General features: G+C 39.6%; 1 protein-coding gene across 3 annotated transcripts in view; it reads right to left on the reverse strand.

Moving 5' to 3' along the window:
• Positions 1-27149, reverse strand: part of RAD51B (RAD51 paralog B) — a 744701-nt gene that overhangs the window by 127398 nt on the left and 590154 nt on the right. For 2 of the 3 annotated variants that reach the window (XR_011648315.1, XM_071213852.1), the window contains one exon: positions 26075-26268. The exons of the other annotated variant lie outside the window; for it this stretch is intronic. Coding sequence is in view for 1 of the 2 variants with exons in the window: in XM_071213852.1 (XP_071069953.1) it covers positions 26258-26268 (11 nt within the window). In the remaining variant the exon portion in view is untranslated. Of the gene's footprint in view, positions 1-26074; positions 26269-27149 lie in introns of those variants that run through there. 3 annotated transcript variants of the gene reach the window in all.

Below are 27149 nucleotides of genomic sequence, written 5' to 3' on the forward strand. Positions count from 1 at the left end.
TAAGGGATGTCTGGAAAGTTGCTCACCAGAATGTTCTCTCTCTCAGTGGTATGATTTTAAATTGATTTTTACTCTTTTTCTTAATACTTTCAGTATATCTTCTAATTCAGAGATCTACAGTAGCAGTAAGTCTATTTTCCTTTTGGGGGTAAAATCCCAAATTATTAGACTAAGCTGGGCCCTCAAACTGTGACCAACAAGCCCTGTGACTCTTAGTCAATCTGGTTCTGGGAGGCATTTCCCAAAAAGACAAACATGGCCCACATAATTTCAGAAAGAGTTAAGTAATGTCAGGAATAGAACAGCATGGATGAAAACCCCCAGGGGACACGTGGGTGGATCAAACTGAAAGAATCTAGTAGATCCACAAGCCCAAGTTCCACTCTACCTTCTGTTGTTTCCAGAATCGGGCCAAATTCATCTGTTATCTGAGAAAATAATAAATTGACAGAGGGATATAGGAACCTGGTAACAAAAAGAGGAGCTAAACTTTTCAGACAAATAGTTTTGTGGTCGAGATAATATTAAAGTGACTTTTAAAATGCTCAACTTACTTTGCATATATTGAATCTAATCTACCACTCAGGAAAATAGTGTATTATTTTCTTTAAGCAATGCAAAGAGTTAAACAACAAAAAGAGAGTGTCTCCAAAAGTAGGCAATATAAAAAATGGGATGTAAAAACACATTTGCACTAGTCCCACTAGAGCAGGAGTGCCATCTCTACTAATCCTGAGCAGTGTCCATTTGGTGCCTGCCTGCACCCCTCCAATGATGAGACGGGGACCTCGTCACTGTGCATTACGGTCCCCTCCATAGTCAAAGAGCTCACATCACTAGAATTCTTCTTGAATGCCAAAAGCTACTTGAATATGACTCTAATACTGGGATTATCCTCTTGTTTTACAGAAAGGGAAACTGAGTCACATTGCAGCCAACAGGTTTACACACAGGCATTTTACACTTCTGAGCGTAAAATGAACTCCCAATTAAAAATGCAGTTCTGAGTCTACCACTGAATAGTCCTTTTCTTACCTGCATTATGAGTGAGCTTAGAGACTGGCCTACAGCTTCCTGGAGATAGACCTAATGCACCTTCCCCATAAGACAACTTAAGATCTTTGGGCCTTTAAGCTTCTGAGGACCCAGAAGCAATGAACTTCATTTTTCTCTTTTTTTTTTTTTTTAAGATTTATTTATTTATTTATTTAATTCCCCCCCCCTGGTTGTCTGTTTTTCTGTGTCTTTTTGCTGCGTCTTGTTTCTTTGTCCGCTTCTGTTGTCGTCAGCGGCACGGGAAGTGTGGGCGGCGCCATTCCTCGGCAGGCTGCTCCCTCCTTCGCGCTGGGCGGCTCTCCTTATGGGTGCACTCCTTGCGCGTGGGGCTCCCCTACGCGGGGGACACCCCTGTGTAGCACGACACTCCTTGCGCGCATCAGCACTGTGCATGGGCCAGCTCCACACGGGTCAAGGAGGCCCGGGGCTTGAACCGCGAACCTCCCATGTGGTAGACGGACGCCCCAACCACTGGGCCAAAGTCCGTTTCCCCATTTTTCTATATTAAATTGCTATTGTAAGATGCAAATGTGTTCTACCATATAAAGCATGCTCACCATAAATAGAAATGAGTATGGCTCCTTTTTCCTAATGGTCTTTATTACTTTACAAGAAAACACTACTATAGTCAACATTTCTAAGCAGTCTTCTTTTTTGGAAGTGATTATGATAAAGAAACACAAATTTGTTTGACATCACAGGTGGTTCCTATATTGTGTACGTCTGATTTAAATTCATGCTTTAGAGATCCATAGACTTTGGTACCCATGTGGTTATTCCTGAAGGGTGGCCTGAGCTGCTCAGAAAACTCTAGCAGAAGCACAGGTTATGTGGACACATGGAAGGTCTTTCTAGGTCATTACCCGAAAGTGACAACTTTTCAGAAAAATTTCAAGTAAAATGTGAACATTTCTGTGTCCCCTTCCTACTGTAACAACAACTAGCCAACAGCCTATACTTCTTCCCTCCCCACCCACCCCCACCTTCACCTCTGCCTCCAAAGTTTTGCCCTCTCTCTTTTGATTCCATAGCTGCCTGGAAGCCCACCTTCCTCAATCCTGGTTATTAGTCTCATCTTGCGCAAGCGCTAATCTGAGTCTTCAGTGATAGATCTGGTCATGGGAGGGAAGAAGGGATAGGAGAAAAGGTAGGCACACTCTTGTGGCAGCATCCTAGCCCCAAGTCCAGCACTTCACATATGTCCTCCCCTCTACCACCCTGTCTCCTACACCTACATACCCGGTCTTGGAGCTCCTGGCACAAACTGCTGGCTCAGATCGTCTCTCTAAAATGCAGATAAAGATGATTTCAATCCTTTGTGACTCCATCATTACCACCAATGCATTACTTTATCTTTATGAGATTTCAGCATGGTGACCATAATTTATCTTCAAAATTATTTAGAGGAAAAGGGGCTGATATTTGCAAAAATGGCTAGACACCAGGCATAAACCAGACTGTCCTTTGCCTAGGACATTCTTGCTCTAAGGAAAAACAATGTAAAGTTAGGACAAACCTGGGAAGAGGCCCTCAACCTGCTTTCTGACATTGTTAGTAATAAATCTTAGAAACTTCCAATGAGTTATGTGCTTGCTTCAGGAACAAGAAGGATGAGGAAAAGGTTTATGATTATACTCTGTAGGCTAATCAAGGAGAAGAAACAGCACCACCCCATATCCTCCCCATCATGCCTTTCTCCCCTTGGCCCAAAAGAGACAATGGTAGTAAAAGCAAAGGATACAGGCAGGACAATATTTGGAGTCCCCAGAAAAAAAAAAGGGAGTGAGTAGGTTCAGGAACAGACCCAGAAGTGCCTCAGGGAGCTTTTATTGGTAGGTGCCCTAGAAATCCCTGGACCTTCCAACCTGAAACCCTTAAGCCCCTCCCAATGACAAGATGGACAGTGCCTGGAAAGCGGGATGAGAGGAGGATCTTCAGGCCCATGCCCAAGGCATCAGTGAGGGAAATCTGTTCTGGCTTCCCAAGGTACTACTGAACATAATGTCCCCAGAAAGGACTTGGTCATTAAGGTTTATGGTGGCATCAGCCTAGGAACCTATGTACTTCTTTTGGAAAGAGTGTTCTACAAACCACACAACAATTTTCTATGTGAACTTTTAGAGCCTACACAATGGTAAACTGGAAAGGTTAGGGGAGATGTTTCCTGGTGATCCCTTCCCAGGTTCTTGTGATATTTCAGAATGTGTCCACATTAGGCATTACTTTGTTCACTTTGGCCATCTTCACAACTGATCATTAATAGTTATACAAATTACATATATATATATATATATTATATTGCTCTATGTTCTCTCCTCACCCAATCTCATCCATTCATTTATTCTATCATTTACCATTCAGCTAATATTTTTTTACCCACATTCCTGGCTCAGTTGCCACTTATAGGGAGATGACTCTCAAATGTTCATCTCTAGCCCAGATCTCTTCACTGAGCTCCAGACTCCTATATCTTCCTGATAAATCTTCTCAAAGTCACAAAAGTACCTCAGACTCAATATCCCCAAGGCCGAATGCATAACCAACCCTTGAATTCATTCCCTTCTCTTCATCACCACCACCCTTACCCCAGTGCAAATAGTCAGCACATTCCACCTGGACAATCTCATCTGCCTCCTGGAAGGACTCCCTCTTCCCTTCTACACCTCTAATTCATTCTCTACCCTGCAGCCAGAGAATGAATTAGAATGAATGAATAAATTTCAAATCTCATCACTTTACCCTACCCTACATTACCCTACCGTACCCCTTGTTTGAAATAGTTCAATGGCTTCCCTTTGCTCTTAGAATAAAGACAAAACCCCATGCGTCTCCTAACCATCTTGCAGTCTCTTATATGTGATGTTTTCTTCATCCACACAGTCTGTGCACACGCTGACCCCTCTCTTTCTGAAAGAATCTCCTCTAATCAAAGCCTATCCTCCCTTCATGTTGCAGGACAACACCTCTGCTTCAGCAAAGCCCTCTAAGTATATTAGATTCCCCTGTAATGCTGACTCAGTCAGTGTACCCCTCTCCTTTGAGGCAAGGATCATAGCTATAATCTGTCATTTACTTCAGGCTTCTCTGATTTATGGCTGGCACCCTTGTCTTCTGTAAGCTTTGTGTGGGAAGGGGTCATGTCTGTTTGCTTTACCATAGGCATTCATTAAATAATTTTGATAAAGGAAGGGAGGGAGGGAGGAAGGAAGGACAGGAGGGAAGGATGGAGGGAGGCTAAGTGGGAGGGAAGGAGGGAGTTCAGGAGGGAGGGAAAGGACGGAAGGAGTGGTAATTTTGACACTCTCTGAATACATTCTGTACTTTTCTACTTTTGAACTTTTGTGCATGCTGTTCCCTTAGTCTAACAGAATTTTTTTTCCTCCTGCAAGTTAAAACGCTATTTTTCACTCAAGGCTCAGTATAAGTGCCACTACCCTGTGCCTCCCCTTCATTTCTGCCATTTGTTGGGGCTGGTTTTGATTAGGATGATCTATATTCACAGTCACTTTCTGGGCAAGAACATGTCTTATTTTATCTCTATCCTTCTACCCTTACCTCCAACCCCAGGACTTATGACAGTGCCTTACCCAGGTTTACTGAACAGAACTGAATTAAATGGAGCCACTGATAATAAGGCTGCAGTTATAAAGCATTCCTTTTCTAGAGCTGGGGGGCTCGACGTTGAATAGTCACACTGTTGTCCAGTGTCATCCTATTCAAGACTTTATCAAAGCTGTACTGACAGTTCTGCTAGATTCTTCTTACAAAAGAAGTCAAACAGATGCAATTCCTACCTTCTAATATTCCACTACCTAAAATGGAGAACAATAAATACGCTGGATGCTTAAATGTAAACATTGTTGTGTTTCAGTGGGTTTGATGACTGGAGGTGGAGGGAACTAGATATCCTGGGGTAACCAGCACCCCTCCTTCACTAAATCAGAGAATTGGTCTATTTTCACTTAAATTCTATTTACTTAACACTAACCTAAAGAAAACTTGTTTTAGTTTATCCATCTGTCTCATGGTTGCCACAATATAATTTTCAAATGAAATTTCTAAATGCAGACCACACATGATATTTCAAGGGCTCTAATACTGATTTATGCTAAGACTGGGAGAACGGGACACTCTGAAGAAAGATGCTTTGCCAGCAGTTTTCTGCCTGCCTGCCTTTGCTTCCTCCACCATAGTAGCATGCAGATGTAGTTTAGTGTCTCAATTACTTCTAGATTTGGCCCTTTTAAGGGTCCTATAATCTAAGCTATACCAAGTAGACATGAAAGTTGAAACTATGATTTCTAAGACAACCACGGTGATAGAATATAAATTAAAAAGACTTGCTTGCTTAGCTTCCATTCTAAAAATATCAGAATGCAATTTGTTGGACAGATTCTATAATCTGCAGATGAAGGCGGTTATAGGGCTCAAGTTTATCCAACGTTAACAAGCCCTAATAGTCTAGTTCAGCTCAGACATAACAAACGGAAATGGCTTTAAATTATCCCTCCCTAGAGACATGATTTCATAAGAGAACAAACTCTATATGCGCAGAGAGAGATTTCCAATGTAAACATGTGGTGGAAGCTAAAAGCTGCAGCCGGGTTTCAAGCCTGGATATGCCAATAACAGGGTATTTGATTTCAAAGACACCGATTTCCTCCCAGTGCAATAGCATGCATGCCTTTTTTTTTTTTTTTTTTTGCTGACTACACTTTGAACTGCAGAATACACACTAGCGTGCATATATGTGTAATTTTATAGTTTTCTTTCTAGCTAGGATATTAATAGATTTTACTTAGCATTTTCCATGCATAAGTATGACTGGGATTCAGATGTTTAAGGGATAGGGTTCCTCATGGAAAACACAAAGCTCACTCATCACCTTGGCTGCCTGAAATGTACACTAGCCTCTGAGTTTTTGCAAAATGCAAGGTGAGCAACTTGGCTTTTCCATGTTCAACCGAGGTATCAGACCAATTCCACCTGAATGTGACAAGGCCAGGAAAGGAGAATTCCTTTGCACTGTACATCCTAGCTTGCTCCTTTTGGGCTAGACAGTTCTAAAAAGGCTACGACCAAGATTTTGCAATGGCAATCATTAATATCCATTTGGCCCATGGGCCAAATTAGTTCACTGCCTGTTTTTTTATCCCACAAGCTAAGAATATATATATATACCATTTTTAGATAGTTGGAAGAAAGACAAAAGAAAAATAATTACTTCATGACATGAAAATTATATAAAATTCAAATTTCAGTGTTCATAAATACAGTTTTATTTGAATAAGCCATGCTTTTATACTACAATGGCAGAGTTGAGTGGTTATGACAGAGACCACATGACCTGCAAAGTCCAAAATATTTACTCTCTGGCCATTTACAGAAAAAAATTTGTCGATCTCAGGTCTAAACTATGAAACAAAGGCAATGTTAATCTTCAATTGCTTTAAAAGAACAACAACAAACCTATGCATTATGCCTAGGAATTCATGAGTTAAATATCCTTTGGATTTATGCAAGAGTTTCCTTATCCAAAGTTAAAAACCTTTGTTCAATTTCCCCCTAACCATTAAATCAGGAATGAACCATTTAGTCCTGAGATCACAAAGGCAAATGTATATAATAGTCAGACAGAAATCACAAGTAAGAAATCTAAATTCTTATTAAAAATTTCCTGAGTTTGAAAATACTGTATGACTCTGGTCCAGAGAGCACAAATTTACAATCTCTGATTTAGACTATTAGCATACTCTAGAATCCTCACTTGTCAACCATTGGAAACTAACTCCTCCTACTTCCATGGCAGGCCTAAGTATAATATATTGCCTGTGCTTTGCAAAGCATTTTATAATTTTAAATAATTTTTTAAAAATTAAGGCAGTCTACATTTATAATCAGAACCTATCATAGACAGTATAATAGTTTTGGTGACATTTGCAATGTTGGATAGTAAACTCTCTGAAGGAATGTCTTTTTCACTTAAATTTTGTCCATGCTGACTTTACAGGCATTTTTCACTTCTTGCCTTTTTTCTTCCCTGTTGATTTTCAGAGCCTGAAAGGAATTTTGAGCAAATCCATTTTTTTAAAAAAGATTTATTTATTTATTTATTTATTTATTTATTTATTTATTTATTTATTTATTTATTTATCTCCCCTTTCTCCCCCACCACCCCAGTTGTCGGTTCTCTGTGTCTATTTGCTGCGTCTTCTTTGTCCGCTTCTGTTGTTGGCAGTGGAACGGGAATCTGTGTTTCTTTTTGTTGTATCATTTTGCTGTGTCAGCTCTCCGTGTGTGTGGCGTCATTCCTGGGCACGCTGCATTTCTTTCGCACTGGGCGGCTTTCCTTACGGGGCGCACTCTTTGCTCGTGGGGCTCCCCTACGTGGGGGACACCCCTGCGTGGCAGGGCACTCCTTGTGCGCATCAGCACTGCGCGTGGGCTGGGTGCACATGGGTCAAGGAGGCCCGGGGTTTGAACCGCAGACCTCCCATGTGGTAGACGGACGCCCTAACCACTGGGCCCAGTCCGCCACCGGGCAAATTCATTTTTTTTCATCCCTTACCTGGGGCAGATGCATATTTAAACCATTGCAGAAAGATGAAGCTCTCTAAAACTTTTGAGGTCCTCTCTCAATCCAAACAGGTATCTTCTGTCTTGGATTCCTGTACAATCTTTCTGTGTGTGGGTGTTAAGATAAAGACCAAAAGTGACCAATAACCCTCTGTACCTATGAGGAACAAAGACACTAACTTCAGTGGCTGAAATTAATATAGCTAGAGCTTGCTGCTGTTCACAAGCTTGCTTCTTAAAGCCAAAATCTTTGCACTATGGGAGGTCTTCAACCATTTTGTGGAGTCATTAATTCTATTTCCTTGAAGCTACAGGAAGTAAAGGAATATTGCTATCAAAAATCCCTGAACTGCTGCCTTATTCTTTCTCACAAACAAACATGCATTTAGTCAATCAACATTCATGGAAAATTGTTGAAGTATCAGGTACAGTGCTCTATGTTAGAGACAACAAAAGAAGCATGCCTTGGACTTTGTCCCCAAGGATCTATCAGTTTAGTGGAGGCAGATAGCACTGCAAACAATTCATGAAAAAAAAAAAAAGTGTGGTGGACTACAAGGCAAAAAGGGGACACATGGGAGAAAGTGCTTGATTTTTCCTGAGGGTGAGGGTGAGTTGTTGAAAAGGCTTCAGAGAGGAGATGACATTTTGGATGAGTCTTGAAAGCTGAGCCAGCTTGGGAGGGGGGAAAAGGGGAGGGTAGAGATCGCAGTAGGAAGGGATAAATTACAGGCAGAGGATCAGCAAAAGCAACCCCAAAATGTGCAATAGCCTAGACCATAAGAGGTACTCTGAGTAATTCACAATGGCTCTAGTGTCTGTGTGTTGGCAGGGGGAGAAGTGACAGGGAAACAAGGCTGGGAGAGAAACCATTCAGAGAGATATGGCTGCAGAACTCAGCAGCTGCCATATCCTTGAGGTCCCTGTATGGATGCCAAGGAGTTTGGACTAAATCCTAGAGGCAGTAAAAAGACACTAAGGGATTTCAAGTACAAGACTAATACAATCACATTGTCGTGTTGGAAGAACCACAGTGTGGAAGAGGTAATGAAGGGCTATAAAGCAGGACTGCTAGACCAGATCAGGCAAGAGAATTTCAAGGCCTGAACTTAGGGACTGGATGAAGGGCTGGATATGAAAGGTATCAAGGAGGAAGTCTTGGTGGTGAGTGGATATTGCGGGGAAAGGGATGCAAAGAAGAAAATAAGAAGTCTAAGTTGACTCCCAGGTTTTCCATTTGGTGACTGGGTAAGTGGTGGAGTATTCACTATGAGAAGGAATAGATGAGAAGGAATGGGACCTTTTTTGGTTAAAAAATAAAATAAAATCAGCCATTTCTGATTATATTCCAGGCTAGGAAACCATATCAGATGAAGCTGTGCTTCAGGGTGTCTCGGGAAATTCTTTTTCGGTCCTTGTGGCTTTTGAATGCCATAGATTAAATTACCATATCAAAGATGAAGCTGCCTTACATTTGTTTTGGAAAGAGATGAGATACAAATAAATAATATAGAAAATGCCAAAATACATCATTTTAAATCTGTTCTTTGTACTTAAAGGATTATGGTGACATTCTTGTGAAAACTGAGGGGATCATTAAATTACATATCCTTTCCATACCTGAATTCCCATCAAAAGAGACAGAGGAGATGGAGAATGTAACTTTGGTGCTTAGCAAAATTGGGCTTCCATAACTGCACCACTGAATTAGGCAAAGGTCTCCACGCCTCTGTGGCAGGGGAGGGATCATACCTGAATGTGGGAAGAAGTTCCTTCCTTATTCCAGACTCAGAAATCAGATAAGTCATTCCACCTTCCATGGGGAGGAGTGATGAGAAGCAGAGAGAAGCCAAGGATGGGTGGATTTTCTTTCTAATACGCTTGTCCAGTTTATAAACTTTTATTTATTATTTTACAAACTAAAGCAGTATATATATGATAGAATTCAATTCCATTCAATAAGCATCAAGTGGCTTCTGTGTTCTAGGTACTGGAAATAAAGAGATAAAAGACAAAATTCTGGGAAGCAGATGTGGCTTAAGCTGCTAGGCACCCGCCTACCAAATGGGAGGTCCCAGGTTTGGTTCCTGGTGCCTCCTAAAGACAAGCAAGACAGTGAGCTGAAGTAATGGGCTGATGCGGCAAGCTGACACAATGAGATGACGCAGTGAGATGACTCACCGAAGAGACACAATGAAGAAACACAATGAGAGATACAACAAGCAGGGAGTAGAGGTGGATCAAATGAGTGGGTACTCTCCTCCCACATGGGAGGTCCTGGGTTTAGTTCCCAGTGCCTCCTGAAAAAAGATGAACAGAGAGCAGACAGCAAACGTAAATAATGAGGGGCTCAGAAATAATCTTTAAAAAATAATTCCATCTTCAAACGCTCACAACCTATTTCATGGACATGGGCCTGTAGACGGAAGATAATAAAGTGCTCTAGAATAGAGGGGTAAGCAAAATATTTTGGAAGCAAAAAAGAAATAATGATTAGTTGTAATTTTGGGAATTATAATATTAAAAGCACCTTGATTTTTTCCCCCTTCCACTACTTAGAGTATTTCCAGCCATCATTTCTTTTTCATTAGTAAGACTAGTTTTTCTTTTGACACAGGATGTGAAAATGCCTGATGTGCAATTGTGAAATGTATTGCTGGACATCTGTTCCTTCTGCCTGCCCTATATCCTTTCTGGCTTTTTGGGTAACAGAAGTCTTTCTTTCCTTTGGAGAACTACCCAGTCCCACTTTTGGGGTCCTGCTTCCCTGCCACAAGAGTAAGCAAGTGCTCCTTTGGGTCAATGGAACTCTTTTTGGAGGGATTGACTTAAAGGCAGAAAGAAAAGGGACCTCATGCCTTATAAGATCCTAAGTGATAAGGACCAGGAAGCTGTATTGCTACCATGTGGCAAAACCTGCTAAGAATAAAACCAACAGGAGAAAAGCAGAGGAGAGATGGAAAGAGTTATCCAAACAGTGATGACATTGTTGGAAAACCGGTTTGATCCACCTCCTTACACTTCCAAATAAATTCCCTTGGATCTGTCACTTGGAACCAAGAGCTCTGGCTAACAGTATTTATCATAAGCTTGCAAATTACTGTAAACCATTATTTACAGATTGTTTCTACTGTACTTTGGCCTAAATTATTAAATTCAGACTTCCACAAGACTTTATTAAGACACTTACTGCTTTAATGCTATATGTTCTGATAATTGCTGATTACTCCATAAATGACACAGTGTCACTTAACGATGAAGCTTCTCTGACATGGTCTCATTTATCAACTCACTTTTAGCTTTTATTTTTTTCTATTATATAATACTTATAGCTCAACATTCACTAATACATGTTTCTATGATTTATGTTATCCCCATCATGCATTTTTGCACTATAATATACTAAAATACAGTCGCATTGGTTTTTGCTGCCCTTTAAAGAGACCAAGTTCATTTTTACTTCAAAAATTCAGCCATTAACATTGTGCTTTATCTTAATATTCTCTCTACGTAGTTCATCTTAGTGAATATGCAAGGTTAGAACACTGCCAATTGGTAGAAACTGTTGCTTCTCAGAATGTTTCCTGAAGGTGAAAAAATCAGCAAAGTTAGAATTTTAAATTTTAAGTATGACTGGCTCTCTAACTTAGTTTACCCAGCAGTAAGAGACAGTGAATCCTATTTCCTTCTCCTTTACCCATAAGGATGAAAAGGGACAAGTGAAAGCATTGGCAATCTCTAAGCACCAAAGGCAGAGTGCTGTCCTTTGCTTTTGTATTTTACTTCCCCTATCAGATTTTTTTCTGTTAAAGAGCAAAGTATCATGAATGATTCCTTTGGCTAACCTGTATATTAAGATGATAAAAAACAGGAGAGGGTAAAAGTTTATCTACTTTCCTTGTTAACTCATTTCAATGTTTCAAAACCATCTGGAAGTTATTTCAAATAAATATTTCTAAGCAAACATTATTAGTAAAATACTATTGAATACTAAGTATATGCCAGGCACTATGTTACATTCTTCCTAAAAGCATTTCCTCTTTTTATAACCATTGTGTAGACAAAGAAAAAGCAGCAGTTTCTCCGTAAAATATCATTACAGAGTGACTTCTCAGCATTATCTGATAAACTACCTCAATTCCTTTAAATGTTCTTTATTGTGATGATTAAAATTACATACATTATAGAAAATGACTGGGCCATTCATTTGCTATCTTACTCTACTAGTTTTTAACTTTTACTACTTGGGAGAGGCAGATTTCCCAAGGCTCTAATTTTCTCAACATTAGACTGATTGTTATTCATAAAAGGGAGAACTTGGCATAGAGAGAATATTAGTAATAAAGTTATTTGGTATGGATGTTGGGGTAAGAAATGGGGAATAAGAATACAGCAAGTGTAGAGACACATTTTGAGATATCTGAATAGTCTTTAATCCTAATACATACATGGGCAGGCCCTTGGCAGCCAGCCATGTTTGAGCCATGTGATCTGATTGGATTAAAGGCAGATACCTCACCCAGGGTGGGCAGATCAGATCAGATGAGGATTTTAGATTGTGTGATGCTGTCAGCTAGGGCTGGCCAGCTGGCCTGAGGATATATAAACTTTGATACACAAGGGGGGCCAGGTTTGACCACGTGCTCACCAAGCAGTGAAAGTGGTCAGATGGGAGAGAAAGAAGGAAACACACAGGCAAAGAGTAGCAGACATGTGAGCCGACACAACCCCACAAAGAGCAAGGCAGACAGAGAGATATACCTGGGGAGTGAGGCATAGTGGCCTGGGTCCATGTTCCAGTTGCAGGTATGGTTCTTTATGGAGTCCAGTGTGATTTCAAGCCCTAAGTTTCTGTGAGACTCTCCAGATTCCTTAAGACAAATCTCTCTTTTTTGTTAAGATACTTTGAGTGGGTTTCAATAATTTGCAAACAAAAGTTTCTAGCCTAGGCTATGAGACAGTGTTTCTCATTTCTGGCTGAACATTAGAGTGCCCTGAAGAGGTTTGTAAAATCACAAATACCTCTACTCTTGCTCCTAGGGACTGTAATTCAGCAGGTCTTGGATAGATCCCAGGCATGTGAAATTTTAAAAAGTTTTTAACCCAAGAACTACAGCTTGTGGAATGGCAACTAGGAACATAGCAGAGAGCTAGGTATCAGAAGGAAAAAGGACATTTCAGGTCAAAATAACAATGGCAAATAGGGAAATAATAACCATAGGATGCAAGAATGCTCACCACTTCCACAAAGCTGCATGCTGAAAATGACTAATCTTAGCATCTACTTCTACACTGAACAAATTGTGGCCAATGAAGTCATCTATCATGAAAAGAGACTTAAGCTTCCAAGCAGTCAAAGTATTTCAGGTTTGATTCACATATCAATAAACTATTCCCTGCAGCTTTAAATAGAAATCATTTTGGTACCTGGAAGCATTAAGCATTAAAACAAACATTATTTAGATAGACAATTATAAGTTGTGATGTGCACAAATGAAAATAAGGCATGGGTGTGTACAAAAGGGGAGGGGATTTAGTATAGAAGTTTTCTCCTACACAGGAAGAAATTCAGCCCCAAAAGTTGACTGTATTTATCTAATGGAAGAATTAACACCCAAACTGTGGGATAATTTAGTAAGTAAACCTGTAAGTGAAATAACCTTCTTACTACTTTGACAAAGGAATTTGTCTCAGGTTTAGAGACTGGATCCTTTCTGAGAAAGATGCAAAAGCTTACTGTAATATTTGTAAAAAAAAATGTTTAAGCAACCATAAAAAGGAACTTTATAATATTTTAATCTACAGAAAAGCATCTTTTAAGAATTACGTTATTTAGCCTTCCCTCCAGCGTGGGACATGACACCCGGGGATGAGTCTCCCTGGCAACGAGGGACCACTATCAAATACCAACTGATGATGCAACTGGAAAAGGACCTTATATGGAAGGTTCAATGCGGATCAGCAGAATATCCATGTCTACATAAAATAACATGACTTTAAAATGCTGTTTGACCTAAAGTAAGGGGGAAATGGAAAGGAGAAATGAGTTTATATGGCTACGAGTTTCTAAAAAAGAGTCTGGAGGCTGGCAGAAGGATTGCCCTCATGCACAACTGAGCAGAGTCAGAGAGACAGATAAAGCAGATACAACCCCCAGATATTGGTTCCTATGAAGGCTAAAGAGACCCATGAGAGTTATGGTCATGGCCGATGGGGTTTACTACCAGGGCAGATGGCCCCTCTCTGGAAATGGTGTTTATGTGTGATGAATCTGGACTCAGATGGGATCTCCCTTCATAAGACTATCATACTAATCTGCTGGAGGTGCAGTTAACGTTGGGGTTTAAGATATAGTTAGGGGATTTGAATCTCTGGACTGATAATGTGATAGCCAGGTCCTGAGCCTCAACAGATTCCAGCACCTACAATCTGATTTATTGGACTTACCACACTCAGCTAAGATGGAGTTGAAGAAGGACAATCACCACACCATGGAGCCTAGAGTGATTACAACTGAAAATGGGAGGATGGCAGCCAGCATCCATGTGGAATCTGAGCCTCCTCTTGACATAGAGGTGCAATGGACACAACCAATCCAATGTCCACATAGAAGAGGTGGCATTGGATTGGGAAAAGTGGACATGGTGGACGATGGGTATGGGGAAGGGCAGGAAGAGATGAGAGGTGGGGGCGTATTTGGGACGTGGAGCTGCCCTGGATGGCGCCTCGGGGGTGATCACCGGACATCGTGGATCCTCACAGGGCCCACTGGATGGAATGGAGGAGAGTATGGGCCATGATGTGGACCATTGTCTATGAGGTGCAGAGGTGCCCAAAGATGTACTTACCAAATCCAAGGGATGTGTCATGATGATGGGAACGAGTGTTGTTGGGGGGGGAGAAGGGGGGTGGGGGGGTGGGGTTGAATGGGACCTCACATATATATTTTTAATGTAATATTATTACAAAGTCAATAAAAAAAAATCATTTTGGTAAAAAAAAAAAAAAAAAGAATTACGTTATTTAGTTAAGAGGCACTGGGAACAAATGAAGACATGATCAACTGTCTTGAAAACGGTGGGAATGACTTGTCAACCAGTGAATTGGTTGGTGTCTGGATGGCACATCAATTAATATACAATCATATGAGTTCAAGAAATTGATACTGAGAAAGACAATCTGATTTGGGACTTAGAAACCACAACTCCCACCTCAATAATAGATGCAAATTTGGCAGCAAATAGATCTCTACCATCATCTTATGTTAAAGTTCAAGGCACTCTGTCAGAATGACTGTAGGAATTTGGGAGGTATTTCTTTCTTTAAAATGTTAAGAATTTGCTGATGATTGAGCATCATGATAGTAATCTGGACACTGGATGGTAAGACCCTCCAGGACAGCATCCTCTACGTCTTCATTCAAACTCATTGCTTAGTATAACTTCATAGGTACCAAAAGGGATGAATAAGTTTTCAGAGAAATACAATGAAAAGAAAATATAATCACTACCACACATTTATGACATAATTCTGGACAAATTAATGATCTTACCTTTTTGTATTCTGCTTTCTTGAATGGAAAATTGAGACTCGTCCAATTCAAATACAAAGGGAGATATTAATAACAGTTTTTAGAGATAGGTATGTGGTTTAAGGCAAAAGATAGCAGAACCATAATTAAATATTCCATTTTCTCAGTAGTTTGTTGTACAAATAAAGTAACAACAGTAATAATGGCTATCATGTTGAGCACTTATTATACATCAGAGAATACTCTAACATATTACATTATTAACTCTTTTAACCCTCATAATAACTGCTGAAATAGGTACTATTATTAGTATTATTTTCACAGTTAAAGAAACAGTGCTACAGAAAGTTTAAGTGACTTATCCAAAGTAAACCAGCTGGATAATGGCAGCAGCAGGATAAACACCCAGGCAGTCTGGCTTCTGATTAATCTCTTAACCTTTATGCTATAGTGCTTCATAGGACATATTGACCATATAGACTTTTCACTCTTTCCTTTCTTATCTCTCAAAGCACTGCTGGCCTAATGGCCATTTCCCTAATACCAAACCCATGGTGGATGCTTGTTGTCCACACTGAAGGCTACTTAAAGGATCTATAGAAGGCCTCACCATTGGCCCCCACCATTGGTGAAGTAACAAATAACAACTGGGACCCCTCCTCTTGTCATTAGCAAGGGGAGAATAATTAATAGCTTAAAAGGTAACCACACAAACCCAATCTTGCTCTCTCTGCCTAGAGGAGCCTGCACCAAATTTCAGTGCATATTTCTGCCTTCTCTCTCATTTCTCAGCAAGCTCTGTTCTCTTCCCTATTTCCCAATAAATTCTTTACTGGCCTGAAAAAAAAAAAAAAAAAAAGATCTGTAGGACTTTCATTAATTCCTATATGTCAATGCTTTTGTGACTGGAAAACCAGTGGTCACAAATTCTGGTTCCTATTCAACCTTTAGTTAGCTGGATGGATCTGAGCGAGCCTCTCAAGGCCTCAATTTCCTCATTTAAAGAAAGGAATTATATTAGATGATCCCTAAGGCTATTCTCCAACTCTATGAAATTCTATGATAAAAAGAAAAATATTCTAAGCCTCTTCTACAATTTCCCACATTGTCAGGCTTTATCAGCATCACCTTCACAGAGCTTATAACCAGCTCCAGGCAGGTGAATTAGTCATGGTGAAACCTGTTAATATCAGAAAAGAAAGTAGCCATGCTTTGGTGCTGGAAAGATGCAAAATAGAAAATCACTGAAAGGCCAAAGTATGCTGATTGTACTTAGTCAACCACATGGATGATGTTGGGTTTTGAATTATGTCTCCCACAAAAGATATGTTCAAGTCCCAATTCCTGGACCTGTGAAGGTGAACCCATTTGTAAATAGGACCTTTGAAGATGTTATTAGTTAAGGTATATCCATACTGAATGAGGGTGGCCATTAACCTAATAAGGATGAAGTCCTTATAAGCAAAGGAAATTGGACACACAGAGAGAAGCCATTGTCACCAGAAGGTAGAGGTCAATGGAACCCAAAAGACAAAGGAGAAGATACCACCATGCGTATTGTCATGTGACAAAAAATCCAAGGACCAAGGATCACGGGCAGGCAGCCCCAGAGTGCCACAGTCTTCAGGGAGAAAGCACTGACTTGCTGAAGCCTTGATTTTGGACTTCTCCTCACTTCAAAGCTGTGAGCCATTGTTTAAGCCCACCACCTATTACATAATATATGTTTTAGCAGCTGGGAAACTAAAACAGATAGTTATCTTCTTTTTTAATTTTGCAAAAAATTTGAATACATAAAAGTACAGGGGGAAATGTGATTCTATATTTTGTTTTTCTTCTGTTTTATTTTTGTTTTGCATTTTAAAAAGTGAAATATCAAGCTGAAGTATCCCCAAACAAAGTTCCTACTCCAGGGACAACCACTATCAATAATTTGGTATTTATTATACAAGTCTTTTTTAATAAATATAAAAATTAATATGAATGTAAATGTAAATATATGGTCTTTTTTTGGCATATAATCCTATCTATAAAGCACAGAGTATCTCTGAGACACATATTTAGAATAGTACTTACTAGGTTGCAGGGTTTGAACCTTTTCAGGTTTAACTAGATCAGGGGTTCTCAACCAGGGTCCATGGATCCCTAAGGGGTCCATGAAAAGATTTCAGGGGGTCCATGAGCTTGAATTGAAAAAAATCAACTTATCTTTATTTTCTCTGATCTCTAACCAAAATCTAGCATTTTCTTCACTTATGAATGTATGCAATAAATAAATTATAATAATATTCATTTCACCTGACTGGCAAAAGGGTCCATGGAACAAGTGATAGTACCAATTTATTTTTCCATTAGCATTATGAGTTCCTGTTTCCTCACTTGTTCACCAACATGTTTTTCCCCAAACTGATGGGTAAGAGTGGCATCTCATTTTTGCTTTAATTTTTATTTCCTCAGTGATTTTTAAAACTGAACAGTCATGTTTTTTTCTTTTACAAATTGCCTGCTTATATCCTTTGCCCATTTTTCATTGAATTGTCTTTTTTCCTTATTGATTTGCAAGTATTCCTTACATGTTATGAATATGCCTAACTTCTTAGGCTGGAGATCACAGGTTATAGAATAATTTGGGAGTGCCTGGTTGGCACTGAGTGGGCCAAAGGAACATCGAGTCTACTAGCTGGCTTCATAGCAGAGCCTATGTGCAGCAGCAGAAAAAGTCAAGTCATTTTATTCTGGAACCAGCTAACTGGTTATTTAGTTGAGTTGGTAGGTTGAGAACAGTGTTCTCAGGGTCTCTTTCATTCCTCTAGCCATTGTCCTGGGTATTCTGCTACTCTCCATTTCTATTTCCTAGTCAGTATAAAGGACAATTAACACCATTCTTTTCATTATATCTCATGGAATTATAAAATAAAGGAGACGAAGTCTGGATGCTATTGAGCCCTCTAAAGAAAGGTTTCACATAGATGAGATGATCTTAAAATGATATTTCCCTAAATCTTGTTTTTTTCTTCTGAGAATTGGGGGGAAATATTTTTGTTTTCTCTGCCCTGGGACTAAATAGAGACCGCTTAGAGTTAGAAATACAGCAGATGCAAAATGTTCTCTTCTGTGAGGTGAGTGAATGTATGACATAAGCTCCTTAAAAGACTTGGGTCTTTTAACATGTAGGTCTCCAGGTTGTTTCATGGTGCTGTCCCTGACTTTCTCAGTGGAGAAGGACCATGTACCCTACAGAGGTTTAGAAATAAAACAGTACTATGAAAGGGAGCTTAGTCTCATTGGGTTTCCTTGAAATACTGTTCTCACGTCAAGCCTCGACTATTAAAGTAGATTGTACTTTGATTAATGACCTTTGTTCTGTTAAAAAAAAAAAGACCGAAGTATGTTTATAGATACAGAGATGTATATTATACATATGTGTGTATGTATCTCATTTGTGTTTATGTGTATATACCGAGAGTGAAAGAGCCAGCTGTTTTAGCCTTTTATATTTCAGGAATGGGTGGGTAATACAGTAAGTTCTGTTGAAAGGAAATTATGGGAGAGAATCTGATACTCTGAATCTTTCAACAAGACAGAGTTCAGAGGGCAAATGTGGAAATAAACTTAGAAACCAGTTTCTTGTTTTTAGATCAGTTTTTTAAAACGGCAGATATATAATGTGAAATCTCTTTGAAAGCGAGGTTTTTGTTGTTCTGTTTGGGGGTTTGCTTGCTTGCTTGGTTTTGTTGCTCGGTTGATTTCTCTTGCATAATTCAATTGGGAAGTAAGTATGGGTGGGGCATTGTAAGATTCCTTTCCATCAAAATCACCATCTTTAGCAAACTCTTCCCCAATCCTTTCAACAGAAGGTTGCAAAATTGATATTCTTCTCTCCTGTAACTTGCTCTTGAAAACGAGAAACCTAGAATGGCTTCAGAATAACTGATTGTGGAGGCAGCCAACCTCTGCTTATTAGCAGATGCACTTAAAGGCTGGAAGGACTTCTAGATAAATTACTTTTAAGTGATCATGTGGGCTTCACGAAGGGGAAGTGCTGCTGGTGTGTAACGTGGAAACTGCAGCACCTAAACTATGTGGCCAAGGAAACCACAGAGTCCAATTGTGGATCTAATTAGTTGATATATGGGTGCTTGAAAACTATAGTCAGAGAAGCTTTTACTTGTACAAAGCATCTTGAGTCTCCACATAGAACTTAATTCAATGGCTCAAATTGGATAGAAAACATTTAAATAAACTGCTTAGTGGAGCATATCTTTTTATTTTGTTTTAAATAAGCCTAGATCCACTAAAGCAATAATGCCAAAGCTATTGTTCTTTAACATTGCTTACCCATATATAAAACTAGAACTGTTTTTCTACATAAAATCTATTTTCCTGAGTCTTGGTTTGAAGTTTCTGGATCCCAAATTAAACAAGCCAAGTTACAATAGGAAATATGCCAGGTAACTTAGCTACTAAATCGCCAATAACTGAAATGATATTAAATGCTCCTGACTTAATATGGAACTCATTCACTTAATTCAACACCTCCAAAATTATTGCCACTAATGCAAAGCTAGCCCATGAGATGCCTCATTTATATAGTTAATGCAGAAACGAATTATGAATTATAGTCTGAAAAAGAGCTAAACTAAAAGAGTAGGAAATAGAAATCCTAGATTTTATACTTATTTACCACTACTATTAATCCTTGTCTTATTTTTACTTATTTTTTCTGATGTGCTGTTTGTCCATACACAATATTTGCTTCTTCACAGGCATCCATTAGAGTAATTTGTGGGCAGAAGTGAACGTAATCCAAATTGGTCAATGTTTGTTCATCTTACCTTTGTAAGTGGTTTCACAACCCTTTTGATAAGCAAATCCTCCATCTTCTAATGACAGAATCTTAGTGAAGGGGAATCTTAAAGGTCATTTGTTCCACCTCTCACCAAGTACAAGAATTCTATATGCTTGAAAGTCCTTCTTTTATATAACTGAAATGTCTAGGGCAATTTTTTCTTAGTATATTCAGTGGAGGAGGAAAACATCTGGCCACCTTTTTCTTTGTAAGAGCTCTTTCTATTCTTAAACGCCATTTATTTTGTCCCTCCAATCTTCTTCATTTAGGTTAAATAGCCTACTTTCATCGTTCTTCAGAGATCTAATTTTCCATACTTTTAATCATTTCAGTTTCTTTCCACATCCTCTCAAAGTGCAGAAGCCCAAGCTAGGCATGGTAGCTGAATGATAGCTTTGCTACTAGGGGTGTCATTAATGCTGAATATGGTGACTTAGTGTTTCATGCCAGGCTCCTTTTAACACAGCCTAACATCATAATAAATTTAAAACAGTGCTTCTAAAAAGCAATTTTTAGAATTGATTCTTTACTTTGAACTCTTAAACTCTTATCAAAACTAAAATATTTTTAATATTATCTTGTTTAAAAGTGGAAAATCCTCAAAACTTTTAGAATGGTTTTTTCTAAGTCAAGACCCAGACCCCACAGGGTTTTAACATATTTAATCACAGATTCCACACAGATATTTAATCACAGATGCAACCCATAGATGTTAATATACCCTGTTATCAGCCCCAAGTTTCCTCTTGGGATTTCCAAATTCCATATGTATATCATCATGCTCTCTGGAAGCAAAGAAAAGGAAAAATATTTTCTTTAGTTCTCTGGCACTCTCACTCAAGCTGACCTTAGTATCTTTTTAGTAGCTTGTGGCCTCCATAATGCTCTGGGTCCCAAAATGTGTGAATTTCACATGTGTGGATATTTTACTCAGGGGTACCTGTAATAAGTGACAGAAAGCCAAATCAAAATGGGCATAATGGGCAAAACAATAGCTAGGGCTGGTGCAGATTTGATGACTCACATTACCAAGGTAGCTAGACCCAAGTGCTGAAATTATAATGGGAATCTCTCTTCCTCCATCTTCTGGCTCTGCTTTGTACTCTGTTGGCATCCTCAGGCAGGTTTCTTCCAAGTGGTAAATACAAGTTTACGTTCTATCAGTTTAGTGATCCAGCAGACAGAGGGCTCCTCTTTCTCAGAGCCAGACTCTTGTGGCAGATTCTCATGCACTCACCTTGGGTCATGATTTATTCCTAAATCAATTACTGAAACTCTGTTTTGCTTAGATTCAGGTTCAGAGTCAACCTCTAGAGCTGGAGCATGTGTCAGCCCCATGGAACCACAAAGATGGAGAGTGGGGAGGATGGGGTAGTTCCCCAAAGGATAATTGAGGTACTGTTTCCAAAAGAATAGGGAAGAAAAGTTGGGCAAAGGAAAACACAGCTCTCCTTTATTCATAACCCTTGAGTGTCTCCTCTGACTTTCAAGGAACCCACAAATGGCATAGTCAATGAGATATAGTATGGATTCAGTAATTGTTTGCAGAATGAATCTACTGGCTAGCAGCCCTACCCCACTGTGACCTTGGTCCTTTAATGAGCATAAGATCTCAAACACTTAGAGACGAAATAACAATGCCTGGCAAGACACAGGAGAAAATGTTTCTTGGGTTGGGATGGGATCAGGGGGCAAACGTTGAGAAGATACAGTCTTCTCTGTGTGAGTCCATGGAGGGCAACCCAAAAACTAGAGATATTGCTCCAGAAAATTCACTTAGTATTTCTCTGTTCCTTAGTTCAGTGAAGTTCTGATTAAAAATTTTCAGGGACTTTAGGGCAGCTCAGCTAAATGGGCAGGGTGGCCACAGGCATAAAGGTGTATGAGGCACATGGAAAGGGAGGAAGGGACAGAGGGCTCCTTATGGAAAGGAGTGCCTATGGAGCTCTAGGCAGAGATAGGAGTGCTATCTTTCAAAGGTAATTTCCTAGATATGGAAATCACTACCATTTGAAAGTGATTTAAGTGGTTTCTTGCTGAGTATCACAGTAAAATGCATGCAAATCAGTAAATAATTAGAAGACAAAATCCTATTCTAAAACTTCCAAATACTGTGCTAAAATGTGCCATAATGATGCTTACTTAGGCACAGTGATTAACTTTTAAATTGTACTTAATTTTGCCTTTTATAGTCATATTCTTTTACAATTATAACTTGATTTTTTTTTTTTTTTTTTTTTTTTTAAAGATTTATTTATTTATTTAATTTCCCCCCTTCTCCTGGTTGTCTGTTCTTGGTGTCTATTTGCTGCATCTTGTTTCTTTGTCCGCTTCTGTTGTCGTCAGCGGCACTTGAAGTGTGGGCGGCGCCATTCCTGGGCAGGCTGCACTTTCTTTTCTCGCTGGGCAGCTCTCCTCATGGGCGCACTCCTTGCGCGTGGGGCTCCCCCGCGCGGGACACCCTTGCGTGGCACGGCACTCCTTGCGCGCATCAGCACTGCGCATGGCCAGCTCCACACGGGTCAAGGAGGCCCGGGGTTTGAACCGCGGACCTCCCATATGGTAGACGGACGCCCTAACCACTGGGCCAAAGTCCGTTTCCCTTGATATTTTTAATTTATGACCATTTTATACCATATTTTAAGATTACCTTCTCAAAGATTAATATCCACTCATAGTGGTTAGAACTTGAAATAATTATAGTCTGTTTACCTTTGGTTCCTTGTTGAGTCTTAAGTTAATTATAAAAATATTTGTAAGTAATAAAAAAACCTCATTGGATAATATGGGCATTGGTATTAAAAGCAAAAGGGAACCAGGAAATTCAGTTGGACTCCCAAAGGAGTTTTTGGCTGAGAAAGGTTTGGGAACTACCATGCTAGATGTCTCCAAACCTAATAGACTCTTGGCCTAAGCATAGAAGGAGAAACCAGTGGAGAGGAAAAGAGAGGGGAAATGGAACAACTCTCATTTTATAAAAAGAAAAATCTCTGAAGAACAATATTTTTATTCTCTGCGTACTCTGGAGGAAAACAGGTTAATTTATACACAACCTTCTGTGAAAAAACATGGGCTAAACTATTAAGACACTGAGGAAACTATCAGAGATCATCAAATTGATGGTGTAAGAACTATGCAGAAATACTTTTTTATAACCTATTAAAAACATAGCTTGCCAAAACAGATAAAATCTGAAATATAGCCTTCCCTCTAAAATCCAATAAGAAAACCTGCCTCCTGAATGTCTTTCTGTGCGTCCTTCAACTTTACTCTTTAGGCTCTGGGCTGGGCTATACCTCTTGATGGAAGGTCTTAGATCCTACTAGGTAGTCCTTCCACATAGGTCTTTCTGTCTCCTGCTTCCAGAAACCAGCCCCACCTCTTGCCTTCTCAGGTCTAGGTTTATTAATGGCACCCCACTGTTACTGGCCTGAGAGTACTTCACAATTCCTTGTGGTTTCCTTGCACTCTGTCACTCCACAGAAAGTGCTCCTTTATTAAAGTCTCCTAAATTGTTTTAAGGGTATCATCTCATTCCTGATAGGATTCTGACTGTTACCATATGTAATTGTATTAGGTTGTAGAAAACATTTTAATGGCAACCTGTGCCCCATTTTATTTCTAGTCCTAACAATTACTACTATTTTTTATTGGAGTGGAATGTGAACAAGCCTAGGCAAAAAAATCTTCAGTACTTGTTTTACTTTCTAGGCTGCTCATGCAAATACCATGAAATGGGGTGGGTTAAACAATGGGAATTTATTTGCTTATAGTTTTGAGGCTAAAAGAAAGTCCAAATCAAGGTGCTATCAAGATGATGCTTTCTTCCCAAAGACTGGAGTTCTGGGGCTGGCTGTTGACAATTCTTGGTTCTCAGATTATCACAAGGCAAGGCACATGGTAGAGTCTACTGGACTGACTCTTCTCTTCTGGATTCCATTGATGTCAAGCTTCTGGCTGCTTCCTCCGTGGCTCTCTGTCTGAATTTCACTCCACTTATAAAGGACTCCAGTAACAGGATTAAATGGTATCCTGATTGAGGTAGGCCACACCTTCTTAACGGAAGTAACCTCATCAAAATATGCTGCTTACAATGGGTTCACATTCACAGGAATGGATTAAATTTATGTTTTTCTGGGGTACATACAGCTTTAACCACCACAGAGTACTCTACTTATGATCTAGCTGTAGATACAGAGTGAACTGGAACAAGAACTGTTTGGCTTTCACCACACTGATACATCCCTATTTCTCTCTCCACTTACATCAAAATCTCTACCCTGTCTTTACAACATGTCTCATTTTCTTCTCATTGGGTGGTGTTAGGGCAAAAAAATATTCAAGTGTCTAGGACTTTACTAAGCACACAATAAGTTCAACTGGGGAGACAAGTTTTACATATTAATGAATGTTTACATATTAAATGTATAATAAAATTATTACGTATCACTGTAACTCTGAGCACCTCTGTAAAAGGGATCGTGTCTCATTCATTTTTCTATCCCCAGACCCAGCACAGTGCCTGATACTTAGTAGGGACCCATTGAACTGCTTACTGAAATGAATTAGAGTGCTCAACTCTAAGGTGCAGTAAGATGGTAAGTGCTATGAGTAGCCAGAGTTGTCTGTCTCACGTGTACATTTCTACCATCTGCTGTGTTCTCTCTCACTCTTCTTAATAAAACATCATCAATGTCTCCCTCAGTGATTTCTAACCTATTTGGGTCATGGGCTTTCCATCTGAGAATCTGATGAAAACGATATACTTACTATACTCCACAAAAAAAATATAGGTCGAAGATGAAAGAAAAGGAAGGAAGGAAGGAAGGAAGGGAAGGAGGGAAGGAGGGAAGGAGGGAAGGAGGGAAGGAGGGAAGGAGGGAAGGAAAGAAAGAACTCTAGTCAAGATGCCTTTACAACACTGAAAAGGACAAAGTCCTTATATAGGAACAGGGCAGGGCACAAGGTTCTGCATGAGGAACCTGAAATGGGTATATTGTAGTTCTGACATCATAAAAATATATCCTAAAGGAAATTACTTTCTTTATTCAAACCCCAACTTCTGATGATGAATACTGATGGTGGTGGTGGTGGTTGTTGATGATGATGATGATGATAGCTCTCACTATTGGCCAGGCACTGTTTACAAGGTCTAGATACTTTAGCTCATTTAAGCTTCACAACATTCTTATATAGAGCTACAACTATTATCCTCATTTTAAAAGATGAAGATGAGATACAGGAAGGCTACAGAGATTACCTAAAGTCATAGAAGCAGTTAATGAGGGACCCAGGATTATTCCCATTTAAATGCTTGAGCTCTTAATTAGTTTGCTTTTGCTCCTTCATTAATGAGCTAATATCTGTTTCTAACTACCTCACCTCACTAATGGAATTTTATTCACACATATTCGTTGATCAACTACTAGGGTGCAAGGTTTTGTGTTGGTTGCTATGGGATACTCAGAGAAGTATGAAAAAAGAGTTCTCCTTGAAAAAGTGCTAGGGGAGAAGATAAGGGAGGTTTAATACCTAATTTACATTAATAATACCACATGGCATAGGTGAAAAATAACTGGGGCAGGCCATAAGTGCTACTGAGGTAAAGCACTGAGTGAACAGGTCAAAAGCAGCCTGAGAGATGATATAAAATTTCAGAGGAAAAGGCAACTTGAACAAAGAGTCTGAAAATATAAAGCATAGGAACGAAAATGTGAAGCAGCTGGTAGAAAAGGTAGAGTCACACTCTAGAAAGGGAAAATTATGTTCAATATCAACACACAACATGAAACAAAAGTTTATATCTTAAAGATATCATTAATATAATAAAAAAGGAAAAAAGTCATAGAAGTCTTATTGAAAGCAGGAGAAGTTCAGAATGGAGCATGTGCAAACTGAGAACAATGTCAGCTTGGAAATGTATGAGACCAGTATATCCAAAATGAACCAGTCCCCTGGCTCTCTCTGTGCACCAGGTTCTGTGCCAGATGTTGGGGATAAAGAGAGGAATAGGATAGATACCTACCCTCAAGAAGCACACAATTTATTGCAAAAAATGGCCAACTAAACAGTTTATTATAATTGACTATACAATTTACTGTAAAATGTGATACTCGTGGAAACAGAGGGATGAACAAAGAATACACAGGATGTGGCCTGATAGGTTCATTAAGAGACATCCCTGCCCAGACATGCAAATTGGGAGCAAATGGCTTGTTGAATCTTCCAGGGTTCAGATGTTCCATTCAAACAGTACCTGAGTGGGTTTTAGAACAAAAAGCAAGGGAGTATTTGAGAACCACCAAACAGCACTGTAAATAAACTATATAAAATTCACCGATATGGTGGACACTTCTAAAATGAATTACAGAGTATGTACAACTGTGGGTGTGGTCTTACTTACAATTCTTTAAGAGGTTAAATTCCTCTAGCTACTGGTGGCTGTTTTCTGCTGCCCCTGGCTGTTATTGAGCTTCTAAAGACTCCTGGATATCCTTGTGGTATCTGAATTTCATAATCCAAAGACGGGTTTATACTCTCAGGAAAATTTCTCTAATTCTGTTTCTACTCACTGGCTGTGGAGCATCTATGCATCACTTTCTTTCATGCAGGGCCAAATTTCCCCAGTACTTTTTTCTTTGCACTGCGTCGCCTCTCTGGGAAGCTGCCTCCTCTCTGGCAGCCCTCCAGTTCTCTAAGGAACACCACCCTTAGCTGCCAAGGCCGCAGACTCAATACCCAGTGAGATCATACTTGGGGGCTTAGCCCAGTATCTGGTACATAATAAACATTCAATAAATGTTTGCTGAAGAATGAAGGAAAGAAGGAATGAATGCTCACATCTTTGAGACTCTAAGGGACCCTGCCCTTGGCTGCACTGCCCAGTTGCCACAGACTAACTGTCCAGCCCTTAGCCAGTACCAGTCTCATCCTGAGCATCTAATTCTTCGAATCTGCTTCCATTCCCAGATCATAAAACTTTCTGGGTTTTCCTGTTTGGGTCAGGAAGGCCTATTTATCTTGTCCCTGTGCCCTACTTGGAGGAAAAATAACTTCTGCTCTGAGTGCTGCTGAGAAGATTGCCCCTGAGAAATAAGAGATGCTTTCCTCTGTGGCCTGTTTCTTCTTTTGAAAGTC

Source organism: Dasypus novemcinctus, chromosome 3 (assembly GCF_030445035.2).
Source record: "Dasypus novemcinctus isolate mDasNov1 chromosome 3, mDasNov1.1.hap2, whole genome shotgun sequence".
Lineage (NCBI taxonomy): Eukaryota > Metazoa > Chordata > Mammalia > Cingulata > Dasypodidae > Dasypus > Dasypus novemcinctus.